General features: G+C 52.0%; 2 protein-coding genes across 5 annotated transcripts in view; one reads left to right on the top strand and one right to left on the bottom strand.

The window, feature by feature from the left end:
* SMIM17 (small integral membrane protein 17) overlaps positions 1–19,895 on the top strand; it is a 42,798-nt gene extending 22,903 nt beyond the window's left edge. Inside the window, exons 3-5 of one of the 3 annotated variants that reach the window (XM_045076887.1) lie at positions 8,971–9,223; positions 11,229–11,302; positions 16,176–19,895. In XM_045076887.1, the coding sequence (XP_044932822.1) occupies positions 8,971–9,223; positions 11,229–11,302; positions 16,176–16,181 (333 nt within the window). In that variant the 3' untranslated portion in view covers positions 16,182–19,895. Of the gene's footprint in view, positions 1–8,970; positions 9,224–11,228; positions 11,303–13,566; positions 13,854–15,842 lie in introns of those variants that run through there. The other 2 variants (XM_045076886.1, XM_013048080.2) reach the window with 2 other exon arrangements.
* A 96-nt stretch (positions 19,896–19,991) lies between these two features.
* ZNF835 (zinc finger protein 835) lies at positions 19,992–25,192 on the bottom strand. 2 transcript variants are annotated; one of them, XM_004776951.3, is made up of 3 exons: positions 24,902–25,192; positions 24,035–24,125; positions 19,992–22,020 (listed from the first exon to the last, which is right to left on the bottom strand). In XM_004776951.3, exon 3 carries the CDS (start codon positions 21,968–21,970, stop codon positions 20,351–20,353), a length of 1,620 nt encoding a protein of 539 aa, XP_004777008.1. In that variant the 5' UTR covers positions 21,971–22,020; positions 24,035–24,125; positions 24,902–25,192; the 3' UTR covers positions 19,992–20,350. The 2 variants fall into 2 exon arrangements, with proteins under 2 accessions (XP_004777008.1, XP_004777009.1); XM_004776952.3 differs by having other exon boundaries at positions 24,980–25,192.
* Between the last annotated feature and the right edge of the window lie 1,782 nt (positions 25,193–26,974).

Here is a 26,974-nt window from a genome sequence, read left to right as displayed (position 1 = left end):
CAACTCGCCATGAAGAGTGAAGATGTGTCACAGCTACGGTGATGGTGAATTGGGGCCGATAATTCAGTCTGCTACATCAAATGGCAGCTTCTAGCTATGATTTATTAATTTTTATTTTATTTCCATTTTTTTTTTTGTTATGAAGCGTGAAATCGGCTTTCCACTTACAAAGTGCTGCAAAGTTTTCTTTCAAGGGGTGCTTTTATTTTTTATTTTTTTTAAAGATTTTTATTTATTTATTTGACAGACAGATCACAAGTAGGCAGAGAGGCAGGCAGAGAGAGAGAGAGGAGGAAGCAGGCTCCCCGCTGAGCAGAGAGCCCGATGCCGGGGGCTCGATCCCAGGATCCTGAGACCATGACCCGAGCCAAAGGCAGAGGCTTAACACACTGAGTCACCCAGGTGTCCTGAAACTGCATTTATTTAAAATAAAATTACTACTTACTAATATATGGATGTTATGCAGAAATCGATGCAGTTATAAAATGATTTCCATTTATGTGCAGATGTGGCCAAGATTGAGAAAGGGAAATGTAAGAGACTAAAGAAAGGTCAGAGGAAGACATAGAATAGGATTCCAGACACACTATCTGGGGTAGGAGTCATTTCCTAAGAAGTTCTTCAGTAGCCTCTCCCCCGACCTCACTCTGGGGAAACCCCTCAAACTCGAGTCTGTTGTTTTTTAAAAAAATTTTATTTAATTTTTTGACAGAGATAACAAGTAGGCAGAGAGGCAGGCAGAGAGAGAGGGGGAAGCAGGCTCCCCGCTGAGCAGAGAGCCCAATGTGGGGCTCAATCCCAGGACCCTGGGATCATGACCTGAGCCGAAGGTAGAGGCTAGAGGACTGAGCCACTCAGGTGTCCCTCAATCCTCCCATATTCCTTTTTTTTTTTTTTTTTAAGATTTTTTACTTATTTATTTGACAGATGGAGATCACAAGTAGGCAGGGAAGCAGGCAGAGAGAGAGAAGGAAGCAGGCTCCCTGCTGAGCAGAGAGCCTGATGCAGGGCTAGATCCCAGGACCCTGGGATCATGACCCGAGCCAAAGGCTGAGGCTTTACCCCACTGAGCCACCCAGGCACCCCAATCCTCCCATATTCTTGCCATGTGTCTTCTGGACAAATCATGTAACCCCTTCATGCCTTAGTTCCCTTCTCTGCTAAATGGGGACAATAATACCCTACCACTTGGGGTCATTGATTAAAATGAAATAATGTTCATGTATGTGATGCCTTTGCTCATCCAATTGGTTGGATAAATGACAGTTATTTCCACTGTTTTTCTGGGAAACCAGGATTAGTCAATGGTCTATCCATGCGGAAAACAAAGATCCTTACTTCACACTATCCAAAAAATTTCCAGAAGGTATAACAAGCTAAACATAAAAAAAGACTGTAAAGTACAAGGTTGGGGAGTCAGGTGTGTTGATCTGAGTGGAAAAAGTGAATGGCCTGGACTTTATCAAAATCCAGAACTTTAGGCCCTGTGTAAGCAAAGTGAAGAGATAAGTGACAGGCCAGGAGAAGATGTCTGCTACAGGCAGAGGAACAGGCAAAGGATCAGTAGCCAGAATATATAAAGAATGCCTATAAGTCAAGAAACAAAAGCCAAACAAACAGAACGAGGCAGGGAGGGTATAAACAAGCAGCTAACAAACAGAAAATAAACCTGGTCAACAAACATTTAAGATAATGAGATGCAAATAAGACCACAAAGAGAGAGACTTTCTTCCCACCTCTGACTTTATAAAAAATCTAAAACTTTGATGTAGCTTCTACCAGAGCAATTTGGGAAGTAGTGATTGCATAAACCTTGAACAAGTGATGATAGTAGCAACAATTAGGCACTGTTTCAGGCACATTACAAGCCTGGCTTATTTTCTAACAGCAGTCTTGGGAGGCGGTAAGCAGAATGGGAAATGGAGGCACAGAGACGCTAAGTGACACACCCAAGGACACACTAGTAGCAAACGGCAGAGCCAGCCTCTGACCCCTGGCAGTCTGGCCTCTAGGACATCTCTGCCCCAACTCCTTCCTCCTCCCTCCTACCCTGACCCGGGTTTGCAGAATAGAGAATCACCGAGGAGCCTGAGGAGGCTGTTGGCCTCTGCAGCTGGGGAAGTTGGGCATAACCTCAGTGGGGAAAGGACAGCTCATCCCGCTGTGGCCGACCCTTGGCAGGCATAGTACTACTCCTCCAGCAACTTCACCGCAGCCATGTCGTCCCTGTGGCCCCTTCGCTCCTTTCCCTACCTGCTGCAGGTCCCCGCTCCCGAGAGTGGAGAGGGGAGGCGGCGAGAAGGCAGCCCACCATCCCCAGCTCCCCCATGTCCCCCACCCCCACCCTCGAAGCCGCGTCTGCGCAGCCGCGGGCGCCGCGGCTCCAGCTCTGTAGTGGCAGGACTGGGTCTGGTTGGGGAGGGTGAGTCCTCCGAGGGACCCCCGTGGGCGGGAGGTGGGGCTGGGGGCTCCGGCGGCGACCCGGGAAGCGCGCCGGTGACTGTGTGTGAGCGGGAATGTGTTTGGGGGTGGGACCAGAGGCGTTGGGAGGATGCCTGTCCGGGAAGGGGGCAACCACTCCGCCCGCTGGGGGAGGGCTGGGCTGGGTCTGGGTCGGGTCTGCTCCCCCGCCCCGCCCGGACTACCCCTCTGCCCGTCACCGCAGTTGGAATCCGGCCTCTGCGCGGGGAGGGGAATGGCCCTGCATTGCGCGCCCACCTGGGTCGCTGAGTGCACGTGCGCCCCGGTCTCGCTGGGGTCTCGGCGTCTGTGTCCGATCTCCCGGTGCGTTTAGCACGCGGAGTCTGTGTGCCCGCCCGCGCGCACACCTGCGCACGTGTGCGTTGTGGGTCTGGGCGCGCCTACCGCCCTGGGGAGGCTGGGCGCACAGGCGCGGGGGTCTGGCGCCTTTGCTTCCCCGCCCGGCTCCGGCCTTGAGGACCTTCTCCGTCTGTGGAATGGGCGGAACAGTACCGGCAGAGGAGAAGAAGGGCAGGACTGCAGCGGGAAAGGTCACGGCGTGCGCCCCGAGGCCTGCCGCGTTGGCGCGCTCCCAGGAACGGTGGCTGCCGGGGTTCCTGTCAGGGTTGCGGTGGCGGGTTGCTGCGGACACACCTCCCTCCTTCCTCCTCGGGAACTAACACGGAGGCGGTGAGGGGTGAATTCCTCCGCAGAGTGCTGTCTGCCCTTTCCCTCCTCCCTTCTCCATCCAGCCAGATCCAGCCTCTTATGAGCTGGACCCCCAGGCCCTTGTCTTCTCCGAGGTCACCTCTCTTACCGGACGTGCCTTTCGCTCACGCTAAACACACCGTTATAGCTCATGTTAAAGGCAAAAACAGGCCCCCTACTCAAGCTCTCTCTATAACTTTCCCATCATGAGCAATAGCTTTTTTTTATGGAAAATGTTGTTGACGCGGCCTTTCCCCGCCGTCTGCACACTTCCCGGCCCACACCGTGCTCTGTGTGGCTTGCTGACAAGGTGTCCTCCTTTTAAACGTCTGGAAGTGTTTTAAAATGAGGAAGATGTAATCTAAAACCATAGATTTCCAGTGTTCTCTCCAGAAATTAGAAGATAGGTGACCCTAGGTCCACGTTTTCACTGGGCAGGTATTAGCTAGGCTTCTTCAGACACAGACCGATCTCTCCTTTGCCACAGTCCCCACCACTCCCTATTGCCTCTGCCCATCCTGGCCATCAGTTGGCATTTGCTCAGGTTTTCCTTACAATAGAGAAGTATTTCTCTGGACCCCTGTTTCATTTTGAATTTCAAACAGTGAAGTAAAAGTGAGGGGGTGGGGGAGGGATGTGTTTATCTTTTTAGGTCTATCTCAATTTTGTTATTGGCGGAGCTCCTGGATGTTGAACCTTGCTGCTGGTGTTCCAGACACCAGGTCTGCTGCTTTGTTCCTTGTTCTCTGCTCGCTGTCCTCCTGCTGCAGGAGAACGTGAGCCACTGAAGGTATCGGGTTCACCCGCAAGGCCCAGTACTCAGCACAGGTCTGGCACAAAGTTCTGGCTGAGAAATGCCTTGGAGAAGTCATTTACATTCAAGCCCTCATGGTGCAAGTGTTAATGAGTCCTGCGGGAAGTGATGTCTCCGTTCAGCCTTGAGGTACGGGCAGTTTCTAGAAGCCAACACAGAAGAGCAAGGACGAGCCAGGCCGAGGAAAAACCTGTGTGTTCCTCCACTCGTCAGGTACTCACTATGTATCGAGTCTCCTTCGGTCTCAGCACAAAGCTTACGATGACTCGGTGAGGTCACCGCCATGTTCACTCCTTGCCAGGCTGGCAGCCGTGAGCGTCATTCTTCCCCCACCCTTGACAGTTCCGTGTGTGGTCCCAGCAACACCCATGCTACCGTTCCTCAACACTTTTTCCTTTCCATCCCTTCCCTTGTCTCTCTTCTAGCATTTTTATTTAATCCCTGTGGTAGGCAGGAGGATGGTTCCCCGGAGATGGTTCCACGTTCTCATCCCCAGAACCTGTGAGTCTGTTGGTTTCAGGGTGAGGGCTGACTTGGAGATGGGGGTTGATCCTGGATTCTTTGTGTGGACCGAAGCGATCGCAAGGGACTTAAAAGTGGAAAAGTAGGGCGGGAGGGTCAGAATCACAGTGACGCAGCGGGAGAGAGACTCAAGTGGGCAATGTGGACTGTAAAGGTGGCAGAAACAGCTGCAGAACCAAGCAATGCAGGAGGCTTACGATCCTGGAGGAGGCAAGGAGACTGATTCTCTCCCAGAGTCTCCAGAAGGGACCCAGCCCTGAGACAGCTGGAGTTTCTCCCAGGGGAACCCATTTCAGACCTCTGAGCTACATTACTATAAGATAAGTCTGCATTGTCTTAAGCCACCCAGCTTGTGGAAATTTGCTACAGCAGCCATGGGAAACCAAGACAGTCTCAAACGCCATCCTTTTACTGTCAGAACTTGGTGAACATTGATGTCAAAGATGCTGCAGAACCGGGTTCGAGCAACACAGCCACATGTGTACAATGTGCAAATCTCCAAACCACTCATTTACTTATAGATCGAAACAGGCCTGTGCAGCAAACCACGAAGTTCCATGACATTTAACCAGTTCGTGTTTGGTTTTCATTTTCTGTCTTAGTGAGGTCTGAAGCACACAGAGCAGTGGGCACAGAGCATGTGAAGGGAGAGCTCGGTGAATTTGCACAAATGTTTTCACCCATGGGACTGCTACTCAGGTCAAGCTACAGAACATCTCCAGGACCCCCAAGAAAGTGCCTTGCCCTCCCCTGTCCCCAGCCTGAGTCAGTAACTGACACGTCAGTTTCTTTGCGTGTACCATACTTGCTTTTTAATGAATAAAATCACGCATGTGTTCTCTGTGTCCGGCTCTTCTCACGCAGTTTAGGACATGTATTTCCACACTCATCCGTGTCATTGCGTGTGTTCTTTTTGTTTGACCCTTGATTTCTGAGTAGCACTCCATTGTGCGAATGCACGGTGGCTTACTTGTCCCTCCTCTTACCGAGAGCCAGTGGGGTGGTCCATGTACCAGAGCTGCTGCGCTTTACGGATCCGGTTGACAGCAGTGCTGCCCTGCGAGTGTCTGTGGCACGAGTTGTCCTTTCTCTGGAGGGAGGTGGCGCCTTCAGCTTCAGCAGATGCTTGTCAAGTAGTTTTCCAAGTGGTTGCTCCAGGTACACTCCCACCAGACCCCTGAGTGGCCGCACCTTCACGGTCTTTCTCAGTGAATTGTCAAAGGGAAATTTTGTTAGGAATGGAAAGCCACTACCCCCCCCCCTTTTTATGGTACTGAGGGTGAAGGTGACAATAAGCACAAGAAAAGGAATATCTTTACCTCCTGGCTGGATGCTTGCTCTGAGCATGAAGCTGCTTTCTCTGAGAGAGAGGACAGAGGTGGGGAGGGAAGGGAGGCAGATTAGCTCCAGACTAGACTGTCGCCTTCGGGGGCGGTGGAACCCCTCAAATCCATTAGGATGGATGTTATCAAAAAACCCAGGGTTGGGGCACCTGGGTGGCTCAGTGGGTTAAGCATCTGCCTTTGACTCAGATCATGATCCCAGGGTCCTGAGGTTGAACCCTGTGTTAGGCTCCCTGCTCATCGGGGAGCCTGCTTCTCCCTCTCCCTCTACCTCCTGCTCCTCCTGCTTGTGCTCTCTCCCTTGCTCACTGTCTCTGAAATAAATAGTCTTAAAAAAAACAAAACCTAGGAAGCAACAAGTGTTGTTGAGGGTGTGGAGAAAAGGGAACTCTTGTGCACCATTAGGAACGTGAGTTGGTGTGGCTCTTGTGGGAAACAGTATGGAGGTTCCCAGAAAAAACCTAAAAACAGAATTGCCCTACAATCCAGCAATTCTGCTTCAGGGCATAGACCCCAGAAAGTGGAATTAGGGTCCCAAGGGGTATCTGCACACCTGTGTATTCATAGCATCATTATTCACAAAGGCTACAACATCGAACAGACAAGCAAACGTGTTATTAAAAAGGAGGGAACCTCTGACGCGTGCTCCACCATGGATGGCCTTGAGGAGGTCATCGTTCATTGGGGACAGAGTGTCAGGTGTAAGGAGGTAGGAGGACCTGTGAATGTGTTGAGTACCACCGAGCTGTTAGCCGGAAAACGGTTCCGAGTTTGAAGTTTGTGTTATGTGTATCTTGACTTAAATTTTTAAAAAGATTTTATTTACTTATTTGAGAGAGAATGAGCCAGGGAGAGCACAGAGGGAGTGGGAGAGGGGGAAGCAGGCTCCCCACTGAGCAGGGAGCCCAAGGTGGGACTTGATCTTGGGATCTCGAGATCAGGACCTGAGCTGAAGGCAGAGGCTTAACCCACTGAGCCACCCAGGTGCCTCCAAAACTCAATTTTTAAAAAGCAATAGAAGAGGGTGCCAAAGAGGGAGGAAACTCACCTCCTTGGAGTTCAGTGTTGTTTGGTCCTGGACTGTCCTGGAGGAGGGAAAGCATAGGGACTGTAGCGAGGGAGACCTTGAGGCCATGTCCAGAGCGGGCCCTGCCCTGCTGGGTGGGGCATTGAAAGCCTCCAGACCAGTGGGGCTCCTGAGGATTGTGAAGCCGGCGGGATGGACTGGGGAGTGTGGTGAGGGGAGGGGACCATTGGGGTCAGTGGTGGAGTGGACCAGAGTGGGAGACTAGAACAGAGTGGGGACAGTGTTTTCTAGTACAAGAGCAGGTGTGGGTGAGGAGACAAGTGGGCAGCAATGCCTGCAGAACCCGGTGAGGACAGTGGTGGAGGCCTGTCAAGAAGGAGGAAGGCTGTGCTGGGGGCTGGGGACAGAGGGTGCAGGTGTCTGGGGAAATGCATTCAGATCTGAGTTTCGAGGGTTTGGGAGTCACCCCTGTCCATAGAAGACCTACCTGCTAATTTGTAATGCAGAAGAAAAGACACATTTTGCATATCCACAGCGTATGTGTTAGTTTCTGATAAGAAAGCATTTCAGGTCTACTCACGGGCACAGGAACAGACCCAAGAGCCCCGTGTCTCCCCATTTGCCAGGTTTGGAAATCATCCTTTGTTTGCTCTGATCCCTTGTCTCTGTCTTTTCCCTTTACTGTAGAAGTATTTTATTTTGTTTTATTTCATTGTATTATTCTATTTCATCTTACTTTAAATTAGGTTCCACGCCTAGCGTGGGGCTTGAACTCACAACCCGGAGACCAAGAGTCAGTTGCTGTATGTACTGAGCCCACCAGGCGGCCCTGTGGAAGTATGTTAGCGCGAATTCCAGCCATCAGGTCAACTCACCCTTACACAGGTCAAAAAGATCTCTAAAAAAATAAGATGGATACTTTCTTATCTGTCCCTAAGACCATTTCCACATGCAACAGAAGGGATGAGCAGGCCTGAGATCATCGAATACCCAGTTCACAATCAATTGCCTTGATTGCTCTAAAAAAAAATTTTTTTTTCCATAACCATGTTTCTTTGACTCTGACTCCAAACATGGTCCCCTCGTGCTTTTGCCTGCTCAGTCGCTAAAGTGTCTTTGAATCTAGACTGTGTGCCCTGTGGCTTCTAAATTTGATACAACAATTTTTATTTGTATAAATCTAATTAAAGGCCACCTGGGTGGCTCAGTGGGTTGGGCCTCTGCCTTCAGGTCGGGTCATGATCTCAGGGTCCTGGGATGGAGCCCCACATCGGGCTCTCTACTTGACAGGGACCCTGCTTCCCCTTCTCTCTCTTTCTGGCTCTCTGCCTACTTATGATCTCTCTCTGTCAAATAAATAAAATCTTTTTAAAAAACCTAATTAAAGAAGAAAATACCTTAAAAAGCTTTTATTTTCCCTATACCAAGAGAATTTACTCCTTTTCAAAAAATAACTATTCACAAGGGCAGTTGTCGGCAGGTTAATATAATGCAAGGCTGATAATGCATACGGTTCCCTAGAATCAGAACATAAACTAGCTCTAGAGTCCCAGGGTAGGGGGTAACCCAGTGTAGTTCCCATACTCCTGGCAGACAGACTCCTGAATTTTGGGTTGAGAAGATCTAGAATGAGAATACTCAAGAACGTTTCATTTTAAATTAGACTTTTTCTCCCCCAACCTGGGGAATGCTTCTTGGTTTTCTTTTATGCCAACAAAAGAGAAAGGTGAGGCTGCTGGGGGCTGCTGGGAAGACTGTGGCCCTTTTCTCTGTAGCAAGAGGGATTCTGGGGGCTACTCTGGCTTCCTAAAACCTTGTGGCTCTGTGCGTTGGGTGTGGAATAAACGTGTGTGTGGATGAGGTACTCTCTGGCTCCCACCTCAGAACTCCTATTCCCTTTCTCACTTTATTTGTCCCCTGGGCACTTAGACATTGGCATGCCATCCTTCTCTCCTGCCTGGGTCTCCGCAGGAACGCAAGACCCCCAGGAGCAGGGAGCCTGCTTCTGTAACTGCTGGGTCTCTGGCACCTAGAAATGGTGCCAACACACAGATGGCACTCTGTAAAGGTTTGTGGAATGACAAAAAGTTTGTCAGCCCCCAGGTGCTGAATCCCGTGCCCCAGGAACCCAGCGGGAGCAGGAGGAGAAGGAGAGACTCGCCTTGGAAACTCTACATCCCAGAAAGATGCAGAGCCTCAGGCCGGAGCAGATCCGAGGGCTGCTTGAGCCAGAGAGGGCCAAGACGCTGATGCCCCGGGAGACCAGGGCCTGGGAGAAGCGTGCTGCCCTCACCAAGGACTGGGCAGCTGTGGAGGTTGGGGCCCCTGGCGGTGACGGTGACCTGAAAGGTGAGGGGCAGGCGTCCCGTGGGCGGCGGGAGGTGGGGGGAGGTTGTGGCTGAGCCTCAGGGAAGACCCAACACTCCTTCCTTCACTCATTTGGGGGACAGCTATTTATGGAGCCCTGTGTCCATCAGCCTTTGCTGGGCAGCAAGTGGCCCCGAAACTTAGTTGCTTAAAGCCACAGTCACTCCTCTGCTCAGGATTCTGCAGGTCAGCATATGACAGGGGCTCAGGGGACGGTTCTCCCACCGCCTGCGCCCGCATTTGCCTGAGCAGCCACCGACCATGAGCTGGCGGAGGCAGCCGGTTGACCTCACGTGCGTCTGGCCAGTATGAGGGTGCCGACTTGGGGCTACTGTCTCCGCAGGCCAACCCGGGCACATTCTCTTGGGGGTGGTTGCGGGGAGAGAGATGGAGCTGGCCACCCAGTTGCTCACAGGCTGTCAGTCAAAATCAGCTACATGGTCAAGTTCAGCATCCTGAGGGCGCGGGCTGCCCGGGGCTGTGGACACAGGGATCAACGAACAAGTGGAAGGCCATGTGGGACAAAACCCACCAGAGGCACCTACTGCGTGCCAGGGGCTCGGGATCCAGCAGCCAACAGGATGGCCCCATAGAGCTGATTTTAGTGGAGAAACAGACAATAAACAAGGAATGAAATTAAAAGAAAAGGAATGTCTGACGAGAGCTCTGAAGATGGTAAAGTGGGGTGATTGATGGAGAGGGACGCAAGGGTGGTCAGGGCCGGCGAGAGAGGCAGGAGAAGGGATCGTGTATTCCAAGAGATGGGGGTTGCTGTGTGGACACCCAGGCCACTCTGGCAATGACCCCGTGGTGGCGACAAGCTTGCTGTGTTCCTGGAGGCTGTGCTGAACAAAGCAGGGACACGGGGGAAGAGGGTAGAGACCAGCCTGGGCCAGCGACATCCTGAGACCACAGCACAGAGTGTGTTATTTGAATATTGGGAAGCCATGGGAAGGTTTCGAAGAGGAGGACGACAGGATCTCATTTGTGTTTTGAAAAGGTTCTGCTAACTCATGGGTTCTTAACTGGGGGCGATGTTATCCCCTGCCTCCCCTTCCCAGGGGATGTTTGATAAAGTCTGGAGTTTGGGTTATCTGAATAGGGAAGATGCTACCACCACGTCACAGAGGTCAAGGACCCACCCCCACCACAAGGAGTTACACACCCCCCAAGGTCAATGGTGCCCAGGCCAAGACAGCCTACATCCGGCTGTGTGCGCGGATGAACCGTAGGACGAGGAGGTCAGAGTAGAAGCTGAGAGGACAGATAGGGGTTTCCCACAACTGTCTGGGAGAGAGAGGACCTAGGTGTGTGTGGCAGTGGTGGACATAAGTGCAGAGATTTGAGACACATCTGGGAGGGAGAATCAAGAGTTGTTGCTGGTGGGCGTGGGGAGGGGAGGACAAGAGAGACCACCAGGATAACTGCTGGGGTTTAGGCTCAAACAGCTGGATCAAGGGACCTCCTCCCATCGGGGACAAGCAGGCCTGGAACTGGGCGGGGATAATATGGGTGTGAGTTCTGGCAGTGGGGAGGGGGTCCTAGTGGGGCCTGGTTGCGGGGAGAGTGGACAGTGGCGCTCTTCGGCCTGGCCCGTGCTTTCCAGCTAAGGAGGCAGAAGGTTGTTGACATTTGAATGTGGGAAGATGTCTCCACTGGGCCAGCCTGCTGCTTCTCGGCTGATTCCGCACTTTCCCCTCCGCTCCCTCACTTGGTTTATGTAGGAGGCCTGTAGAAAAGGGTCAGTTTCACCCATCTGACAGGTGAGGGAACAGAGAGTCAGATGGCAGATCACAACAGGTAACACGCTCTAAGTCTTCCAGGACATGACAGAAATAGGATCAGACTTCAGGTCTGGTGTTCTCTGGCCAACTGGGCCAGAGTGTGTGCGCTCAAGGGTGACAGGAAGGAGAACGGGGCTGGAGGGACGGGCAGACAGGGCCCGGCTGCCTGGTCACTGACTCGTGCCTCCTGTCTCCTCTACCAGGCCTGTCTTCTTCAGAACCCGGGCTGGCACAAGAGTGGAACGCGGTGGAGGGAGATGAGTCCGAGGACTCGCAGGTAAGCTGGGGGTTCCCTCTTCTTTTACAGATGTCCACCCCGCAGACCTCAGTGGGTGGTCCCAATTTCTCCACCTGCTTGGGGCTGTGAGCTCCAAGCTGTGTCCCATGGGAAAGAGGACATTGTCCTGCGGTGGTCAGACATGGAAGGGGGGGGTCCCCATGTGATGTGGAGACACATACCCTCCAGCCCTGCACTCAGAAGCTCGTCTTCAATTAGCCATTCATTCGCCTGCCTCCTCATTCACCCGTCCACACTGTCATTTGCCTGCTCCCCCACATACGCACTCCGTCCCTCCGTCCCTCAGTACCCCCGTCCATATGTTCATCTACCTCCTTTGTCTCACACGTCTTCTTCAGTTGCCATATATCTTTGGAGACATTTTTTCCCTTGGAAAATTAGACTAGTTGGGATTTCTGTGCAAGGGATTTGTGGAGGGAGCTGTGCTCCCAGGAGGAACCTGTAGGTGGTGAGGGAAGCTGGAAGGACTGAGAGGGAGTTTAGTTGGGGGGTTCAGCCTGGGCCCAAGCTCAGGAGAAGCTCTGGAGCCTCCGTAGTCCTTGTCTTCCTCTGAGCGAGTGGGGATCCTGTTAAGCCCCATCACGGGTGTGGATGACCTCCCATGTGCTTCCCTGGGGAGGTGGCTCCCATTAGCGAAGGGCATTTCTGAGAAGGGGCAGGCATAGACATAAGCCGTAAACCGTGGCTAGCGGCCCATATGCAGAACAATTGGGAGGCACTGTTGGGTCTATTATTAGTGGTCCGGTGTGTGTGTGTGTGTGTGTGTGTGTGCGCGCGCGCGCGTGAGCGTGCAAACCTTCTGCATTGCAGATGACCTGTATTTATTACGCTTTCTTAACTTCATACTCGGCTTTAAAAAGTTGTCCTAAGTATTTCCAGTAAAATGCCTAGATCCGTGAGTGTGTATATACGTGTAGCCAACACCCCAAATGAAGATTTTTTTTTTAAGATTTTATTTATTTATTTGACAGAGAGAGATCACAAGTAGGCAGAGAGGCAGGCAGAGAGAGAGAGGAAGAAGCAGGCTCCCCGCTGAGCAGAGAGCCCGATATGGGACTCGATCCCAGGACCCTGAGATCATGACCTGAGCCAAAGGCAGTGGCTTAACCCACTGAGCCACCCAGGCGCCCCCAAATGAAGATTTTTGAGTGTTGCCATTTTCTCAGAAAATCCCTTCCTCTTCCTTTCTGGTCTCTCTCACTCCCTCACTCCAAGGCAAACACATTTCTGGTTTCTGATAGGTTAGTTTTGCCTGTTGTTGAGCTTCCTATAAACAGAGCCCTACAATAACTCACATATGTTTCTTCAAACCTCCAAAAAGAGATCGTAGCAAAATTACTATCCTACCATATGGTATCTTCATCATAAATATTCTGGATAATTCTCTGTGTTGATATACATATTGATCACCTTTGTTCTTTCTTTTTTTTTTTTAAAGATTTTATTTATTTGTCAGAGAGAGGGAAAGAGAGCGAGCACAGGCAGACAGAATGGCAGGCAGAGGCAGAGGGAGAAGCAGGCTCCCTGCCGAGCAAGGAGCCCGATGTGGGACTCGATCCCAGGACGCTGGGATCATGACCTGAGCCGAAGGCAGCTGCTTAACCAACTGAGCCACCCAGGCGTCCCACCTTTGTTCTTTCTTAAATTCACGTTTTACAGCTGCCAAATACTTTGTAATGTGCTGTGCTGTATCCATTTCCCCAACTGAGGAATTGTCAGATTTTTGGTGCTGTGGTTGCCACGGGAAAGTAAATATTTGTCAAGTTGTCCTATTTTTCTATAGCGTGAATTATGAGGAACTTTATAAAAATCTGTATTTTCTGGTCCTATCCAAGATTTATTGCATCAGAAAAATCCAAGGGGGAAACCTCGATATTTGAAGAATATCTTCCAAGTTTTTCTGGGTCTTTGCCAGGTCTTACAGCTGCTTGTGTTGGACATTTCATAGTATCTGCTACATCCACTTCTCTTCTTCATCAGGATTTTTTTTCATGTCGCCACTGACTTTCCAGAAAAGTTCCATTTCCCAAACTTCCCTGATATTTTAAGACCTTTGCACTGTGCTCATCACTAATCTGGAGAATCGTCGCCATTGAACATTTTGTCTTCCATCCTTCATCCTGGTATGTCTTTCCACTCCTGTGTTCATTTGACAAAGGTGTATGGAGCTCATAACGCTATACCGGGCAAGAAACAATGGTGGCCCCTCTGTTTCTAATCTACTTTTCCCCCCTCTGTTCCAGGGCTTTGTGGAGTGGTCGAAAGCTCCACAGCAAACCACCATAGTCTTGGTAGTGTGTGTCCTGTTTTTGTTCCTGGTTTTAACAGGGATGCCTATGATGTTCCACATTTAACTACGATGAGGACGATTGTTCTGAAATTGGTCGCTCTTTCTTGTTAAGGAAACATCTTGGTTAGAAGTCAGCAATAGGTTTATTAGCAAATGCCTTTTAAACATCCATCAAGATAATTTTTTAAACAGATTTTATTTATTTGAAAGAGAGAGAATAAAAGAGAGCATGAGAGTGGGGAGGGTCAGAGGGAGAAGCAGACTCCCCGCTGAGCAGGGAGCCTGATGCGGGACTTGATTAGGATCACGACCTGAGCAAAAGGCAGACACTCAACCAACTGAGCCACCCAGGCACCTGATAATTTTTTTTTTTTAATTTAACCTCCCGGGGTGAGATTTTGCATTATGGTATTTCATCGAACTTAAGACATCGTTGATTGTAAAACACATATTATTTTATATACGACTGAGAAGAAAAGCATGCTGCTTCATGGTAGGATCCCACCAACTGGAAGCTGCTTTCCGGCTTCAGAGAGGATGAAAAAAACGTGCAACTTGGGACTGATGAAGTCTGGTAGACTCCTCAATGTCATGTCATCTTGGTAGTCTTAAGATCGTGGTAGGCCAGTCTTTCCAGACTCTGAATTGTACTTCCTGGTATTTTATGCATGACTCTTGCCTCTCTTCATATGTAAGATCAGTGCTATCTTTGTCACGTTTTGGTAACATGGTGAGGCTTGCATCATAGAAGGACATCCCTTTTATTGTTGTCTAAGCCTTGGAGTAGTTTCTGTAGCTTAAGGAGTATCACTTCCTTGACATTTTGAAGGAATTCACCAGGGTCCTTTGCTCTGGGGGGAACGTTTCAGCTAATTCTTGGGGGGCTTTCTCAGTTTCTTCCCATGCTCTTGACTTATGAATACTTTTTACTTCATAAATTTTGGTGGATTTCTAGTGATTTTTATGCCCTAGGAAATTCTTCATTCCATTGAACTTTTCAGATTGTTAGCTGAATTATGAATACTATTCTTTAAAAAAAAAGATTTTAATTTATTTATTTGACAGAGACACAGCGAGAGAGGGAACACAGACAGGAGAGTGGGAGAGGGAGAAGCAGGGAGTCCAATGCGGGGCTCCATCCCAGGACCCTGGGATCATGACCTGAGCTAAAGGCAGACACTAAACCAACAGAGCCACCCAAGCACCCTATGAATACTGTTCTATAATTAAATGAAAAACTTCCTTTATTTTGTTCTCTCTTTTCCCTTTCAACTTCTGTTTGTGGTTGACCCATTATTAGATTTATCAAAGTTTTACCTCATCCATGATTACTTTTCTAAGGACTAGCATTGGGATTTATTTATGCCCATATTTCTATAGTTTGTGATTTTATTATTTCCTTTGTTTTTATGTTGAATAGTTAATTCATTTATAATCTCTTTTTACAAAATTACTTGCTGAAGTAGTGTACTTAATAATAAATTACTTCTGATTATAGCTTTGGCCACATCTTAAAGTTTGGTAACCTGTGTTCTTGTTTATGTTGTTGTCTAAAGGTTATATTGTAGTGTTTCTACGATATAAAGAGTGCTTTAAGCTCAGTGATCATGTTTATTTATAAATAGTTTTGTTTTAATAATTTATGACACTGTGAACAAAGAATGTGGTCTCTAATATATCTGCATTCAACACCTTCTTAAAAGTTTTATTGTGGCCTACAACATGCCCAGTGTTTATACATGTACATTTAAGGTGAATATGTATTTTCGGTCTGTAGGAGTCAAAACTCTACATGTCTGTTAACTAACTCAGTCTTATCAGTTATATTGATTAGATCCATGTGTTAATTTAATTATGGCTCACCTTATCTGCCAAAAGCCAATAAGGGTGTGTGAGAATCTGTTACTATGTTTGTTGATATATTTTTGTAATCTTTGCTTTATGTATTCAGCCACTGTGTTATCTGATGCTTACAAGTTACAGCACTGTTAAGTCTTTGCCAGTTCAAGAGTAAAGGTAAAGCACCAAGCACAAGGCCAGGCACAGAGTAGCCACACAATAAATGTATAGTTCAAACCTCATTCTGAATCCTTTGTGAAATAGGAAGTGATTGTCTTGACTTTTATTTTACCTTGTCTGATAGAGGTCAGTATTTCCATCTTGCTTTTTCATTCATGAGTGTGTATGTGTGTGTGTCTTTAGACTCTTTGTATCATTTTGTTTTGATAGGACTTGCAGTGGCCTCTCCTGGGTTTGCCAAAGAAATCAGGGCAGGAAGAAGCCTGGGATGCTCTCTCCACATCCTTCCCACCAGCCCATTGCATCCAACAAGCAAGAACATTCCCTTAAAAGAAACACAAGCCTCAGCTGTTACATTCATTAGGATTTACTGGTTGCAAATAACAGAAGTTCAATTCAAAGGAGCTCAAACTTGTTATTGATTAATGTTACACCACCAAAGTTCAGGAGGAAACTGGCTTAATTTATAGCTGGTTCCTGGGGCCTAAAAATATCACTAAAACCTTTCCTCCTCATTGACCTCAGGGCTATGGTCTCTTTCAGGAATGACCTCCTTCTTTTTCTCCACATGTCTGGGAGGATGGCTACCACCACCACCCTGATCTTCACGTCCAAGTGGCAAAGTGGGGGACACGGGGCAGACTCTCATCACACCCAGTCCCACCTCCCACCCCTTCTGTGCCACAAGAACTGGAACCTTGAATTAAGGCATGGAGAGAATAGTAGCTGAAGGCAGGAACAAGGCAGGCAGAGAATGGACAGGAAGGACAGGGCAAGGGTGGAAATGAGGAGCTGCCATGGGGACCATCCTAGATGTCCAGCCTAGATGTGGGGGCTGTAGGCTAATTAGTTCGGCTTGTGCCGCAAGTCTTCATCAAATTTGTGGGAAATAATCATGAAAATAATGTAAATCATATAAGCAGTGGTCATTCATTTGGATTCTATCACATGCCAGAACCTCATTTCATTGACGATAGAAGTATCCACCCACAACCATGGTGTTCCATTCTCCACAGCTAGATAGATCCCATAAAACCATAATTAAGACCATTCCTAACCCACTCAGTTCAGCAGGTAAAAGCCAAATTCCTCATCCCTGAGGGATGAGCCCATCCCTCAGGGGCCCATCCCTCAGCCCATCCCTGAGGGAACTGGCCTGCGCTTGCACCCCTCCCTCCATCCCATCCACACTGGCTTTCAGATGTTTGAACAAGCCCATCATGTGCCTGCCTCTGGACCTTTGCACTGACTCTGGAATGGACCTCTTCCTGGAATGCTCTTCCCCCAGAAGCTGAGGTGGCCCCCTCACCTCCTGCAGTGCTCTGCTCCAACGTCTCCTCAGACAAGCCTCCACCACCGTCCGCAAATAGCACCTCCCTCCACTGGCCACTCTCTGCATAGCCTGTATAACCAACGGACAGTTATGTGTTCATGAGGTTCTGGTCTGTCCTCCTCTGCTGGGTCTTCCTGGGGGAACTGATTCCTGGGAAGGTTGAATTGGGGGAGGTGGCTGCAGAGTTCAGCTTGTGTTTCCTGGGAACTCTCCATGCCAGCTGCCACACTTTTCCGAGCCACTCCCCCATGCTCTTGAAGCTGCTCTGTTCCTTCCTGGAACAGGACATGTTGGACTCAGGGAAGCATCTGTATAAAGTATCTGGGGAACACAATGTGTGGGGGGAAGGGGGGGGAACGTCACTTAAGTTGGCAAATATGGCCCCGCCCATTCTCAGAGCCTGGGACCTCCATCCTTTCTGCCCTAGAGGGCAAGTTTCCCCTGGTCTCTGTGGTGACTGAACTCAGGCCTATGTCTGCAAACGAGAGTCCCATTGCACTCATTCATCCAGTCACCCAGCACTCCTTGAAGACCTACTGTGTGCAGAGCACCTCAGCCGGGTGAAGGTCAGAAAGAGAGGAGTCAGACTGTGTGGCCCATGACCCTGAATGGCTGTAGGGTTGGAGCTGGGCATGTTCAACTATTCATTCACTCTATTTCCTGAGGACCTACTGTGTGTTGACACTTGAGTTGGGAGATATCTGGGGCATAGGGATGAACTGGCTGTGTCATCCCTGACTCTGAATGACTCCAGGGTTGATGCTGGTATGTACAATTATTCAGTCACCTGGAGCTTCTTAAGGACCTATTATGTGCTGAGAATTGGGCCAGACAGTTTGGATTACAGGAGGGAATGAAGATGTATGCTCTATGATTCAGGGCTGGTGCTAAGGATGTTCTCTTATTCATTAATTTACCTGGCCTATTAATGTATATCTCCTAAGGACCTACTGTGTGCTGGTGCTTGGGCTGGATGATATCTGGGTACAGGGAGGAAGCAACTGTGTGGCCTCTGGCCTTGAATGACTCCAGGGCCAATGCTGGGATGTTAAAACTAGTCACCCAGTACTTCATAAGGATCTACTCTGTGCTGAGGCCTAGGTGCTGTCTGGAGTACAGAGAAGACTCAAGATACCATGAGTCTTGACTCTAAGACAGGTCGGGGATTTTTCACTCATTTGTCTATTCATGTGAGATTTTCTGAGGACCTACTGCGTGCCAAGACCTGTGTAGGTAATGCCAGGGCAAAAGTAACAGCACACATCCTGCCCTCCTTGGCCCTTTGCCAGCTTCCTTGGTAGGACTAAGAGCCAAGGAAGCTGATGGGGCAGGAAGACAGGTGTCTTTGTGTTTATGTGTCTGTGTCACTGTCTTAGCTTCTCTCCTCCTTGTACACATTAAAGATCATTTATGTTTATTTTCAAGGCTTGACATTATTTTGACAAATTACATCCCTTTTTCAAACTTTTTCAGGAAAGGAAATCTGAATATGGAATAGACACTGGATGACATCCAGAAATTAATCTTTTACAGGGTGTGATGATGTTGTGGTTTTATAGAAGCTACTTTTTCTTTTCCTAAGGAGATACAAACTAAGGTATTTAGCAGTAAAGTGATACCATGTCTGCAATTTACTTGAAAATAGACCATGAAAAAAATAGACATATTTTCATGACCCATTCTAAAAGCAAATATGTATCATAAAATATGGCAAATTTTGTTATGAAGACATTTTTGGGTATTGTGTTCATATTCTATTAAGATAGTGTTCTTGAGGCATTCAAATTGGATGGGCATATGGGCATTTATTGTACCTTTTTTGTATAAATGAAAAATCTCATAAAATTATTTAATGTGGGGGGTTCATTTTTATGCAGAGGGGGTTTACGTTGTCCCATGATACAGGACACTTCATTGGTCAACCTTGTAAAAAAAAAAATTCCTAACTGGAAAATATTTTTCCCATGATTTTTTCTTTTCTGGAGCTGAACACATCACAGTGAGATCAAAAGAATCATAGATACCCATGAAATCTGATGCCCAAACCTTGTGAAACGGGAACACCTGTTCTCTTGTCTAATGGTACAAGGCGCTTCCAGATATAAAATAATAAGAGGTGGGAAGCTATGTGCCATGTGCTACTGTACAGAAAGGTATGCTGTGCATCTTTTTACAAATATCCACATAAATATTTGTTTCTATATGCATATAAGATGCTGGAAAGATACCAGGAAACTCAAGAATGGTTGCTTCTAGGGAAGGGGGGACTGGACTTGGATAGAGGGGATGGAAGAGGATAGGGGTAGGAATTTTTTTTTTAATTTGCTAATTGTGGACCCAATAAATGTGTTACCCACAGTGTAATTTTGTAGAGCTCATGCTGTATGGCCATAAATTACCTCGTGGAGATAGTAGGTGACTCCTGTCTTCTGTCTCATAACACCGTTGGAAAGGCCCTTCCTACACTGCTCCCAGGCTTGGCTATGATGCTCGCTTTGGCTGATAGATCTAGAGGCAAACTCGACATAACCAGAGGCAGGAAGCAGTGCTTGGGTGGGCCCACTCTCCCAAATTCCTGCTAGTGCTGGGAGCACGAAGCCAGGTCAGATGTGCCTCCTGAGGAAGACAGCGACGTTGGCCCAGCTGAGCAGCCCTGGGACAGCCAGCCCCCATCCAACTATCCGCTGACCACAGATGAGTCAGTGAGTCCAGCCAACACCCCCCATGGACAGCATTAAAGGGACAAGTGCACTCGGGAGGATTGTTACACAGCAACTGCTAACTGACGCGTCACTGCGCGGAGGGTTGTGAGCTGGGGGTAGAGAAAGCTGGAGCAGGGGAGAGTGCGTCCTCGCGCTGGAAAAGGCCGGGGTCCACTCCCTCCGGTCTGTCAAGGGAGAGGCCTCTTCTAGAACCTGTCCTCCTCCGGCCCGTCCTCATCTGGACAGCGCTGTTCGCATCCGCAGAGCCCACACGTCCTTCAGACGCTGCTCCCTCGTTAACACATCCACTTCCCCCAAAGGAGCTGAACTTTTTACGCAGCTAAATTTATTGAACAAATGCCGACTCGGTCACAAAACCTTCAACTAAACGCTCGCTAGGGACGCACGGACACTTCTTTGGGTCTCCTGTCTCGGGTCACATTCCTCACTCTGAACCAGGAGGCCGCGGGGGTGTGTGTGGCGCGGGGAGCAGTCTGGCAGACGAGGGGTCGAGTCCCGCCCGGGGACTCCCTCCCGGTGTGACCTCGGGTGAGTCCCTGCGCCTCTCCCAGCACCCGCGGCCCCGGGAGCGTGTCGGCGCTCCCCCGAGCGCCTCGGGGCCGGAAGTGTTCCGCGAACGCGCGCGGGCACGCCCCCGGGCTAGCGGAGGCGCGCGCGGCACGTCAGCTCGGGTCCGCCCGCCCGCCTGCAGCCAGGTCCGCCCCATCCCCATCGCCAACCCGCGTCTCCTCCCGGGGGCAGCTCAGGTATCGCGTCAGGGGTGGCAGCTGCGCAACGGTGTCGCCGCACCGGCCGCCTGAGCAGGGCTTCCTGTCGGCGTGCGTGCGCTGGTGGCGAATGAGCGCGGAGGAGAAGCTGAAGGCCTTGCCGCAGCCGCCGCACTCGAAGGGCCTCTCCCCGGTGTGCACGATGTGGTGCTGGATCAGGTAGGAGCGGTTGCTGAAGGCCTTGCCGCACTCGGGGCAGGCGTACGGCCGCTCGCCCGTGTGCGTGCGCTGGTGCAGTGTGAGCGAGGAGCCCTGGCTGAAGGCCTTCCCGCACTGTGCGCAGCGGTAGGGCCTCTCGCCTGTGTGGACCTTCTGGTGCTCGATGAGGGAGGACACGTGGCTGAAGGCCACGCCGCACTGCAGGCACCTGTAGGGCTTTGCGCCCGTGTGCGCCAGCTGGTGCTGCCGCAGGTGCGAGCGGTTGCTGAAGGCGCGGCCGCAGTCCGGGCACGCGTAGGGCCGCTCACCCGTGTGCACGCGCTGGTGCTGGCTCAGGTGTGATACCTGCGTGAAGGCCTTGCCGCACTGCGCGCACGCGTACGGCTTTTCGCCCGTGTGGATGCGCCGGTGCTCCGCCAGCGAGGCGCTCTGGCTGAAGGGCGCGCCGCAGTCGGGGCAGGCGTACGGCTTCTCGCCCGTGTGCACGCGCCGGTGCTGCGTCAGGTGCGCGGTCTGCGAGAAGGCCTTGGCGCACTGGCCGCAGGAGTAGGGCCGCTCTGCCGTATGTGTGCGCTGGTGGCGGATGAGCGCCGACGAGAAGCGGAAGGCCTTGGCACACTGCGCGCACACGAACGGCTTCTCACCCGTATGGATGCGCTGGTGCTCCAGCAGGGACGAGCGGTTGCGAAAGGCCTTGGCGCACTGGCCGCACGCGAACGGCCGCTCGCCCGTGTGCACGCGCCGGTGCTGGGCCAGGTGCGTGGGGCGCGCGAAGGCCTTGCCGCACTCGGCACAGCGGTGCGGCCGCTCGCCCGTGTGCGTGCGCCAGTGCGACGCCAGGTAGGAGCCCTGGCTGAAGGCCTTGCCGCACTCTGGGCACGCGTAGGGCCGCTCGCCCGTGTGCGTGCGCAGGTGCAGCGTCAGGTGCACGCTCTGGCTGAAGGCCTTGCCGCACTCGGCGCACGTGAACGGCCGCTCCCCGGTGTGCGTTCTTTGGTGCAGGGTGAACGCCGAGCAGTAGCTGAAGGCCTTGCCGCAGTCCCCACACTTCCAAGGCTTCCCCGGTCCGCCCCCGCTCTCCTGCGCCCTGGACTCCGCCTGCTTCTGCTTCCGGTTCTTCCTTGCCGCCCCGCGCCTCTGGGGCCCGCTGTCGGTTTGGGGACGGGGAGGGCTCGAGCCGGTTCCTGGAATCCCTGCGCTGAGCTCATCCTGCGCCGGCACAGCTCGCCCGGCGGGCTCTTCCCCGTGGGTCAGGGCCTCTTGCTTCAGGCAGCTCTCCCTGACCTGACCCTCTGGTTGCCAGGTTCCTCCTGCCTCGGAACCCTGGGGGGCGGCCTCGAGCAAGAGTCCTTCCATCCCCGCCTCCGGAGCTACTACTGCCTGTCTTCACGTGTCCGCGATGGGATCTGAAAGAAAAGAAGAAAACCAAACAGGTTGGTCGTTTGTCCTGGGCTGGAAAAGGCTAAGTGCAGGGTCTCAGCCTCCACACTCCTGCCAGTTGGGGTCAGGTCGTTTTTTTTTTTGCGGGCAGTCCTGTGCGCCCCCCCCCTCACCCCCCCTGCCATGTGATTGCCAAAAGTGTCTCCAGACATTTACACGTGTCCCCCCAGGGTCAAAATGATCCCTGATTGAGAATCACGGACTTAACGAACTGAAAACAATTTTAAAAGGTCCTTCCAAAAATAGGACTCTGGTAGCTCTTTTTTTTTTTTTTTTTAAATAAAGATTTTGTTTTATTTATTTGAGAGAGAGAGAGAGAGAGCACAAGTGGGAACGAGATGGAGAAGCAAGCTTCAACATGAGCAAGGAGCTGGAGGCAGGACTTGATCTTAGCACCCTGGGATCAACGACCTGAGCTGAAGGTAGAGGCTTAACTGACTGAGCCACCCAGGTGCCCCCTGACAGCCCTTAAATAAAGCTTTGCAACCTGGTGCTACAGGCTAGAAGGTGTCCGGCCACCACACCAAATTCATAGATCAAAGCCTGAAGTGATGGTGTCTGTGGGCGGGGCCTTTGGGAGATAATGAGGCCCCTCCATGATGGGATCAGTGTCCTTATAAGAGGAAGAGAGACAAGCGCTCCCTCCACAGCGAGGAGGAGACCACCTCCAAGCCAGGAAGAGGGTTCTCACCAGAACCCCAACCTGGCTGATACCCTAACCCTGGCTTCCAGCTTCTAGAACTGTGAGGAGATGGTTGTCGAAGACACCGAGTCTATAGTACTTGGTTATGTCTGTCGGAGCCGAGAGTTTTCTTTGCTGGAGAAAAATCATACCCAGAGGGACAGGGAGCTCCCAAACTCCACGCGTAACAGACTGGTGGTGGGAGCGGGCACTGGAGAAACCACTGGTATTTTTGAGGAAAGCTGAAGACACACATTCCCTGTAGCCCAATAATTACATTTTCTGGAATGTGAGCTTCTCTTGCTCCTGTGTGTACCTGGAGGCCCAAGATCGTGTGTGACAGCCAAATACCAGAAAACCGTGCAACTGTCCATGGACAGGGGACAGTCTGATGGACAGGGGTATATTCATATAGGGGAGTACCTCAGAGCATGAGCATGACTGCCCATCAGCTGCCGCACCAGTTCAGAACCTTAGATACACGGTGCTGGCGAGAAAGTAAGATGCAGAGAATTTATCAGGTGCGATGCTATTTAGGTTACAAACAGGCAGACTCAGCCATCTGTTTTTTAGGGATTGTGAACATGTCGCAAAGGTTCACTGTGCCACCCTGAATGGGGCCTGGCAGCATTGCCTGTGAACACCGAGTGGGAACACAGACTCTGCTTTTTATCAAGAGCCCTGTGATTCCAGGGCATGGGAATGTGGCCATCTTGGCTGCACTGTTACTGTGGTGATACCCAGCACCTGTTGAACACAGAGCTAAGTGCCCGGCGTCCTTTAAGCTCCTGCCACGTGTTTGCTCACTGCTTCTCAGTCACGTTCCCAGAAGGGGCAGTGCCCATACCTGGGCCACGTGACTCCAGAGCTTTTCCTTGATGCTCTTGCTTGCCTTGGGCTCCTACTGCTCCAACGATGGGCCTCCCCCTGTTCCGCAACATCCCAGGCGTGCTCGTGACTCAGGGTCTTTGCCCAGGCCTCAGGGAGAAGACTTTTGAGTGCAGACCCAGAAGTGAAGGAGTGAGCGTTCTGGGCCACAAGTGCAGCAGGGGCAAAGGTCTGAGCAGGACCATGGCTGGGGTGACAGAGGAAAAGCAAAGGTGCTGGGTATGTGTGTGTGTGTAGCAGAACTGAGGCAGATAGCAGGGAGATTAGGTGTGTGGGGGTGAGGGTCAGACCAAGCAGCATCTTATGTACAGTGGTGAGAATGAGTCCCAGTTCTGGTGCCGTCTCCGCAGGCAGCCCTCAGGCCAGAGTCAGGCCCAGCTTTGTCCCCAGGAGAGGGCAGGGGTACCCACCTTGTGGTCTTGGGAGCATCGGCTCCTGTCCACGTCCCTCAGCTTGTGACCCCTGCTCTGGCCACTCTGCACTGGTGGGTCTAGTCAGCACCTGCAAGAGAGAAGTGGGAGCTGTGAAGGAAGATGCTGGGGCAGAGGGCATGTGGGTGCAGGGCGGGTAGTCCTGGCCCCGGCACGCAGGCAGACAGGCAACCAGAGGCGAGACACAGACATACCCACAGGCAGGCACACACGGAGTCACACAGAATCACATGTGTTGCCCTGCTCACACAGTGTGCACTGGGACACCACACCCAGTGACACACCCAGACGCACACACAGTCACAGCAGCGTCTGCCCCGTGTGCAGAAACACAGCGACCCCGGCTTGCACGGCATCTCCTATGCACCCTGCGACCCCTGCACAGATCGCCCCTCCCGGTCCAGGTGAGGCACACAGAAGGTCGCAGGCACTCTCAGGCTGGCAGACACGCCCCTCGGAAAACACTATGGACAGCAGCACAGCCAGACACACGTGGGGTCACACACTGCACATCCAGAAGAAGTTCCACACGTGGGCACACATGGGCACGGGTCTCCGAGGGCCGACACCTGCTCAGTTACGCAGGCTGCTCCCCCTTTACGGGGCACCTGCCGGCAGATCAGTGACGTGGGGGGGGGTGGAGACGGGCTCACATGCAGAGTTGCACCCACAGTTACACACCCGCAGGGGTTCAGCCGAGATGGTCACCCTCACGCAAATGGGCGGGCTCACACCTGCACGGCTCACACCTGCACGGGCACGCTGGTGCAAACACTGCGGCATGAGGGACGGACTCACACAAAGTTCTGGAGTGACGCACGTGCAGACAGGCGGGGCGGGACTCACATGCACACCGCGTGGGAGTCACGAACGTCCAGCGACACAACGACAAGCACATGCGCGCGCACACCCACACGCGCACACCAATGCCTCGCCTCCCAGCGCCAGCTCCGAAGTACGTGGAGGGATCCCCCTGAGCTCCGTGGGTTCGGGTCAGGTTCTCCTTGGTCTCCAGCAGTCGCGGACCCCAGTAGCCCCTGGCCCCGCGGTGGCTCGGAAAGGCCGGCTGTACGGGTCACGGCCGTGACCACGCGGATGGGCCGGAGCACCGGGCCGGTGCGAAGTGCGCATGCGCGGCGAGACAACGGGGACCCCCCCCCGTGTGCCACTCCTGAGAACTACAATTCCCAGAAGGCGCCGCTCCGGGGCCGGAAGCTCCCCCGCCCTGCGGACGGAGGGGCGGGCGGAGGGACCTCCGCAGACTTCAGGCTCGGGTGGGGGGCGGGGCGAGGAGTATGGGGGCAGGACTCTTCCTCCTCAGGGACGGGACGGCCCGCGGCTCCGCGGGGAACCCACGGAGGATCAGAGACGCCAAGTCTGGACGCCGGCCGAACAGCGCCGCGAGGGTGGGAGCGGGCGCTCAGCACCCGCGGGCCGCGGCGGTCCTGAGTTCGACCTTGTTCCGCTCCGGAGCAGAGCGGGCGGCACCTGCATCCGCGTGGGCCAGCAGCTGGGCGAGTGGACGCGCCCCACCGCATGCGCCCCGTGCCGCGGGTGTTCGCAGGCGCTCCCCGGGAGGAAGCTGTGCGGGCAGCCCGTGTCCCCCGTCCCGCTGGAAGCTCCTGGCCTTGCCGCCCGAAGGGCCGCCCTGCGTCCTGCCCGCCTTCCAGGGGCGCCCCGACCCGTGCGTCAGGATCCAAGGATCGTGGTCTTAAGACCCCGACGGCTGTTTTTTCTGTTTTAGTTTTATATTTGAGGATTTAAAAATACCTCTCACTGTTCTCCGAGCCGTGCAAAGAGCTCAGAAGTCCGCAGCGGTTTTTGTTTTTACCACTAATGAGCTAATTATTCACATACAGGGACGAACCCTTCTGCCCACGGATAGGATATCGTGAGGAGAAACGCTGTACTGTGCTGCTTTCATCCTGCTGTGGGTCAGAAAGGCAGGCAGGGCGCAGAGGGAGGCCTCGGCTCTGCTCCGCAAGGGCTTTCGTCCGAGGCGGCTCAAAGCGGGAGCTGCTCCGCTGGCTCACTTAGGACCATCCGTCTGGGGCCTGGCTTCCTGCCCAGATGGTGTCTTGGGGGCTGGCCAGACATCTCGGTGTGGCTGGCGTGGGCGTCCTCGCAGTACAGTGGGCGCAGAACAGGAGAAATTCTTAGGGTGGTTCAGGGCTCTAATAGGAGTAATATAAATCCGAGAGCAGGCCTGGGAGCAAGGGACTGTTTGTTACACAGTAACTTGGTGGCCGCAGCTGGCTGAGGCAGAGGCCCGGCCCAGAGAGGAGGTTGAGGATGATGGTCATTCAGTTTCCTGTGGGTCACGCTAAGGACTCTTCCAGAGGGAAGTTGGGAGTCACTGTTGTGCTTTTTCTTCTTTTAAAGCTGGAAGAGTCTGTGTTTATGTTGACACGTGTCCCTGCCTGGTGGGGGGGGGGGGCTGGGTTCTATTCACACCAGTTCTTTGGGTGGTCCTTTCCAGAGCCTTAGATCATTGCTGTGCTAAGTGCTCCCGGGAGGCCCTCTTGAATCTCCGACGACTTCTCTGCTGCTCTATCTTGTTCACGACTCTGTCCCCTCAGCCCTCGCCCCCTGGTCTTCCTGGACATGCAGCTCTGTCTCTTTAGCTCAGGGGGTCTCCATAGCTCTGCCTGGTTCCTCCCCTGCACCAGGACCTGGAAACTCTCTGAGGACAGGAAGCGGGGGCGATCTAGGGCTCACCTCATTTATCTCCGCAAGTGCCAGTAATCACCATCCTTTGTAGTCTGATGTCCACAGTCTTAAAAATCACTGTGTTTTGCCCCTTTTATGGTTGTTTCCGAGAGAGGAGACCTGATCCCTTTTATTCCATCTTGGCCAAAAGCAGGACTCCCTAATTAAAGTTCGTAATTAAAATTTACCTCATTTTTTTTTTTTTATAGA

Source organism: Mustela putorius, unplaced genomic scaffold (genome assembly GCF_011764305.1).
Source record: "Mustela putorius furo isolate JIRA1106 unplaced genomic scaffold, ASM1176430v1.1 tig00000196_pilon_pilon_pilon, whole genome shotgun sequence".
Lineage (NCBI taxonomy): Eukaryota > Metazoa > Chordata > Mammalia > Carnivora > Mustelidae > Mustela > Mustela putorius.
The sequence above is the reverse complement of the archived record's forward strand: the minus strand, read 5'-3'. Positions and strand labels throughout refer to the sequence as shown.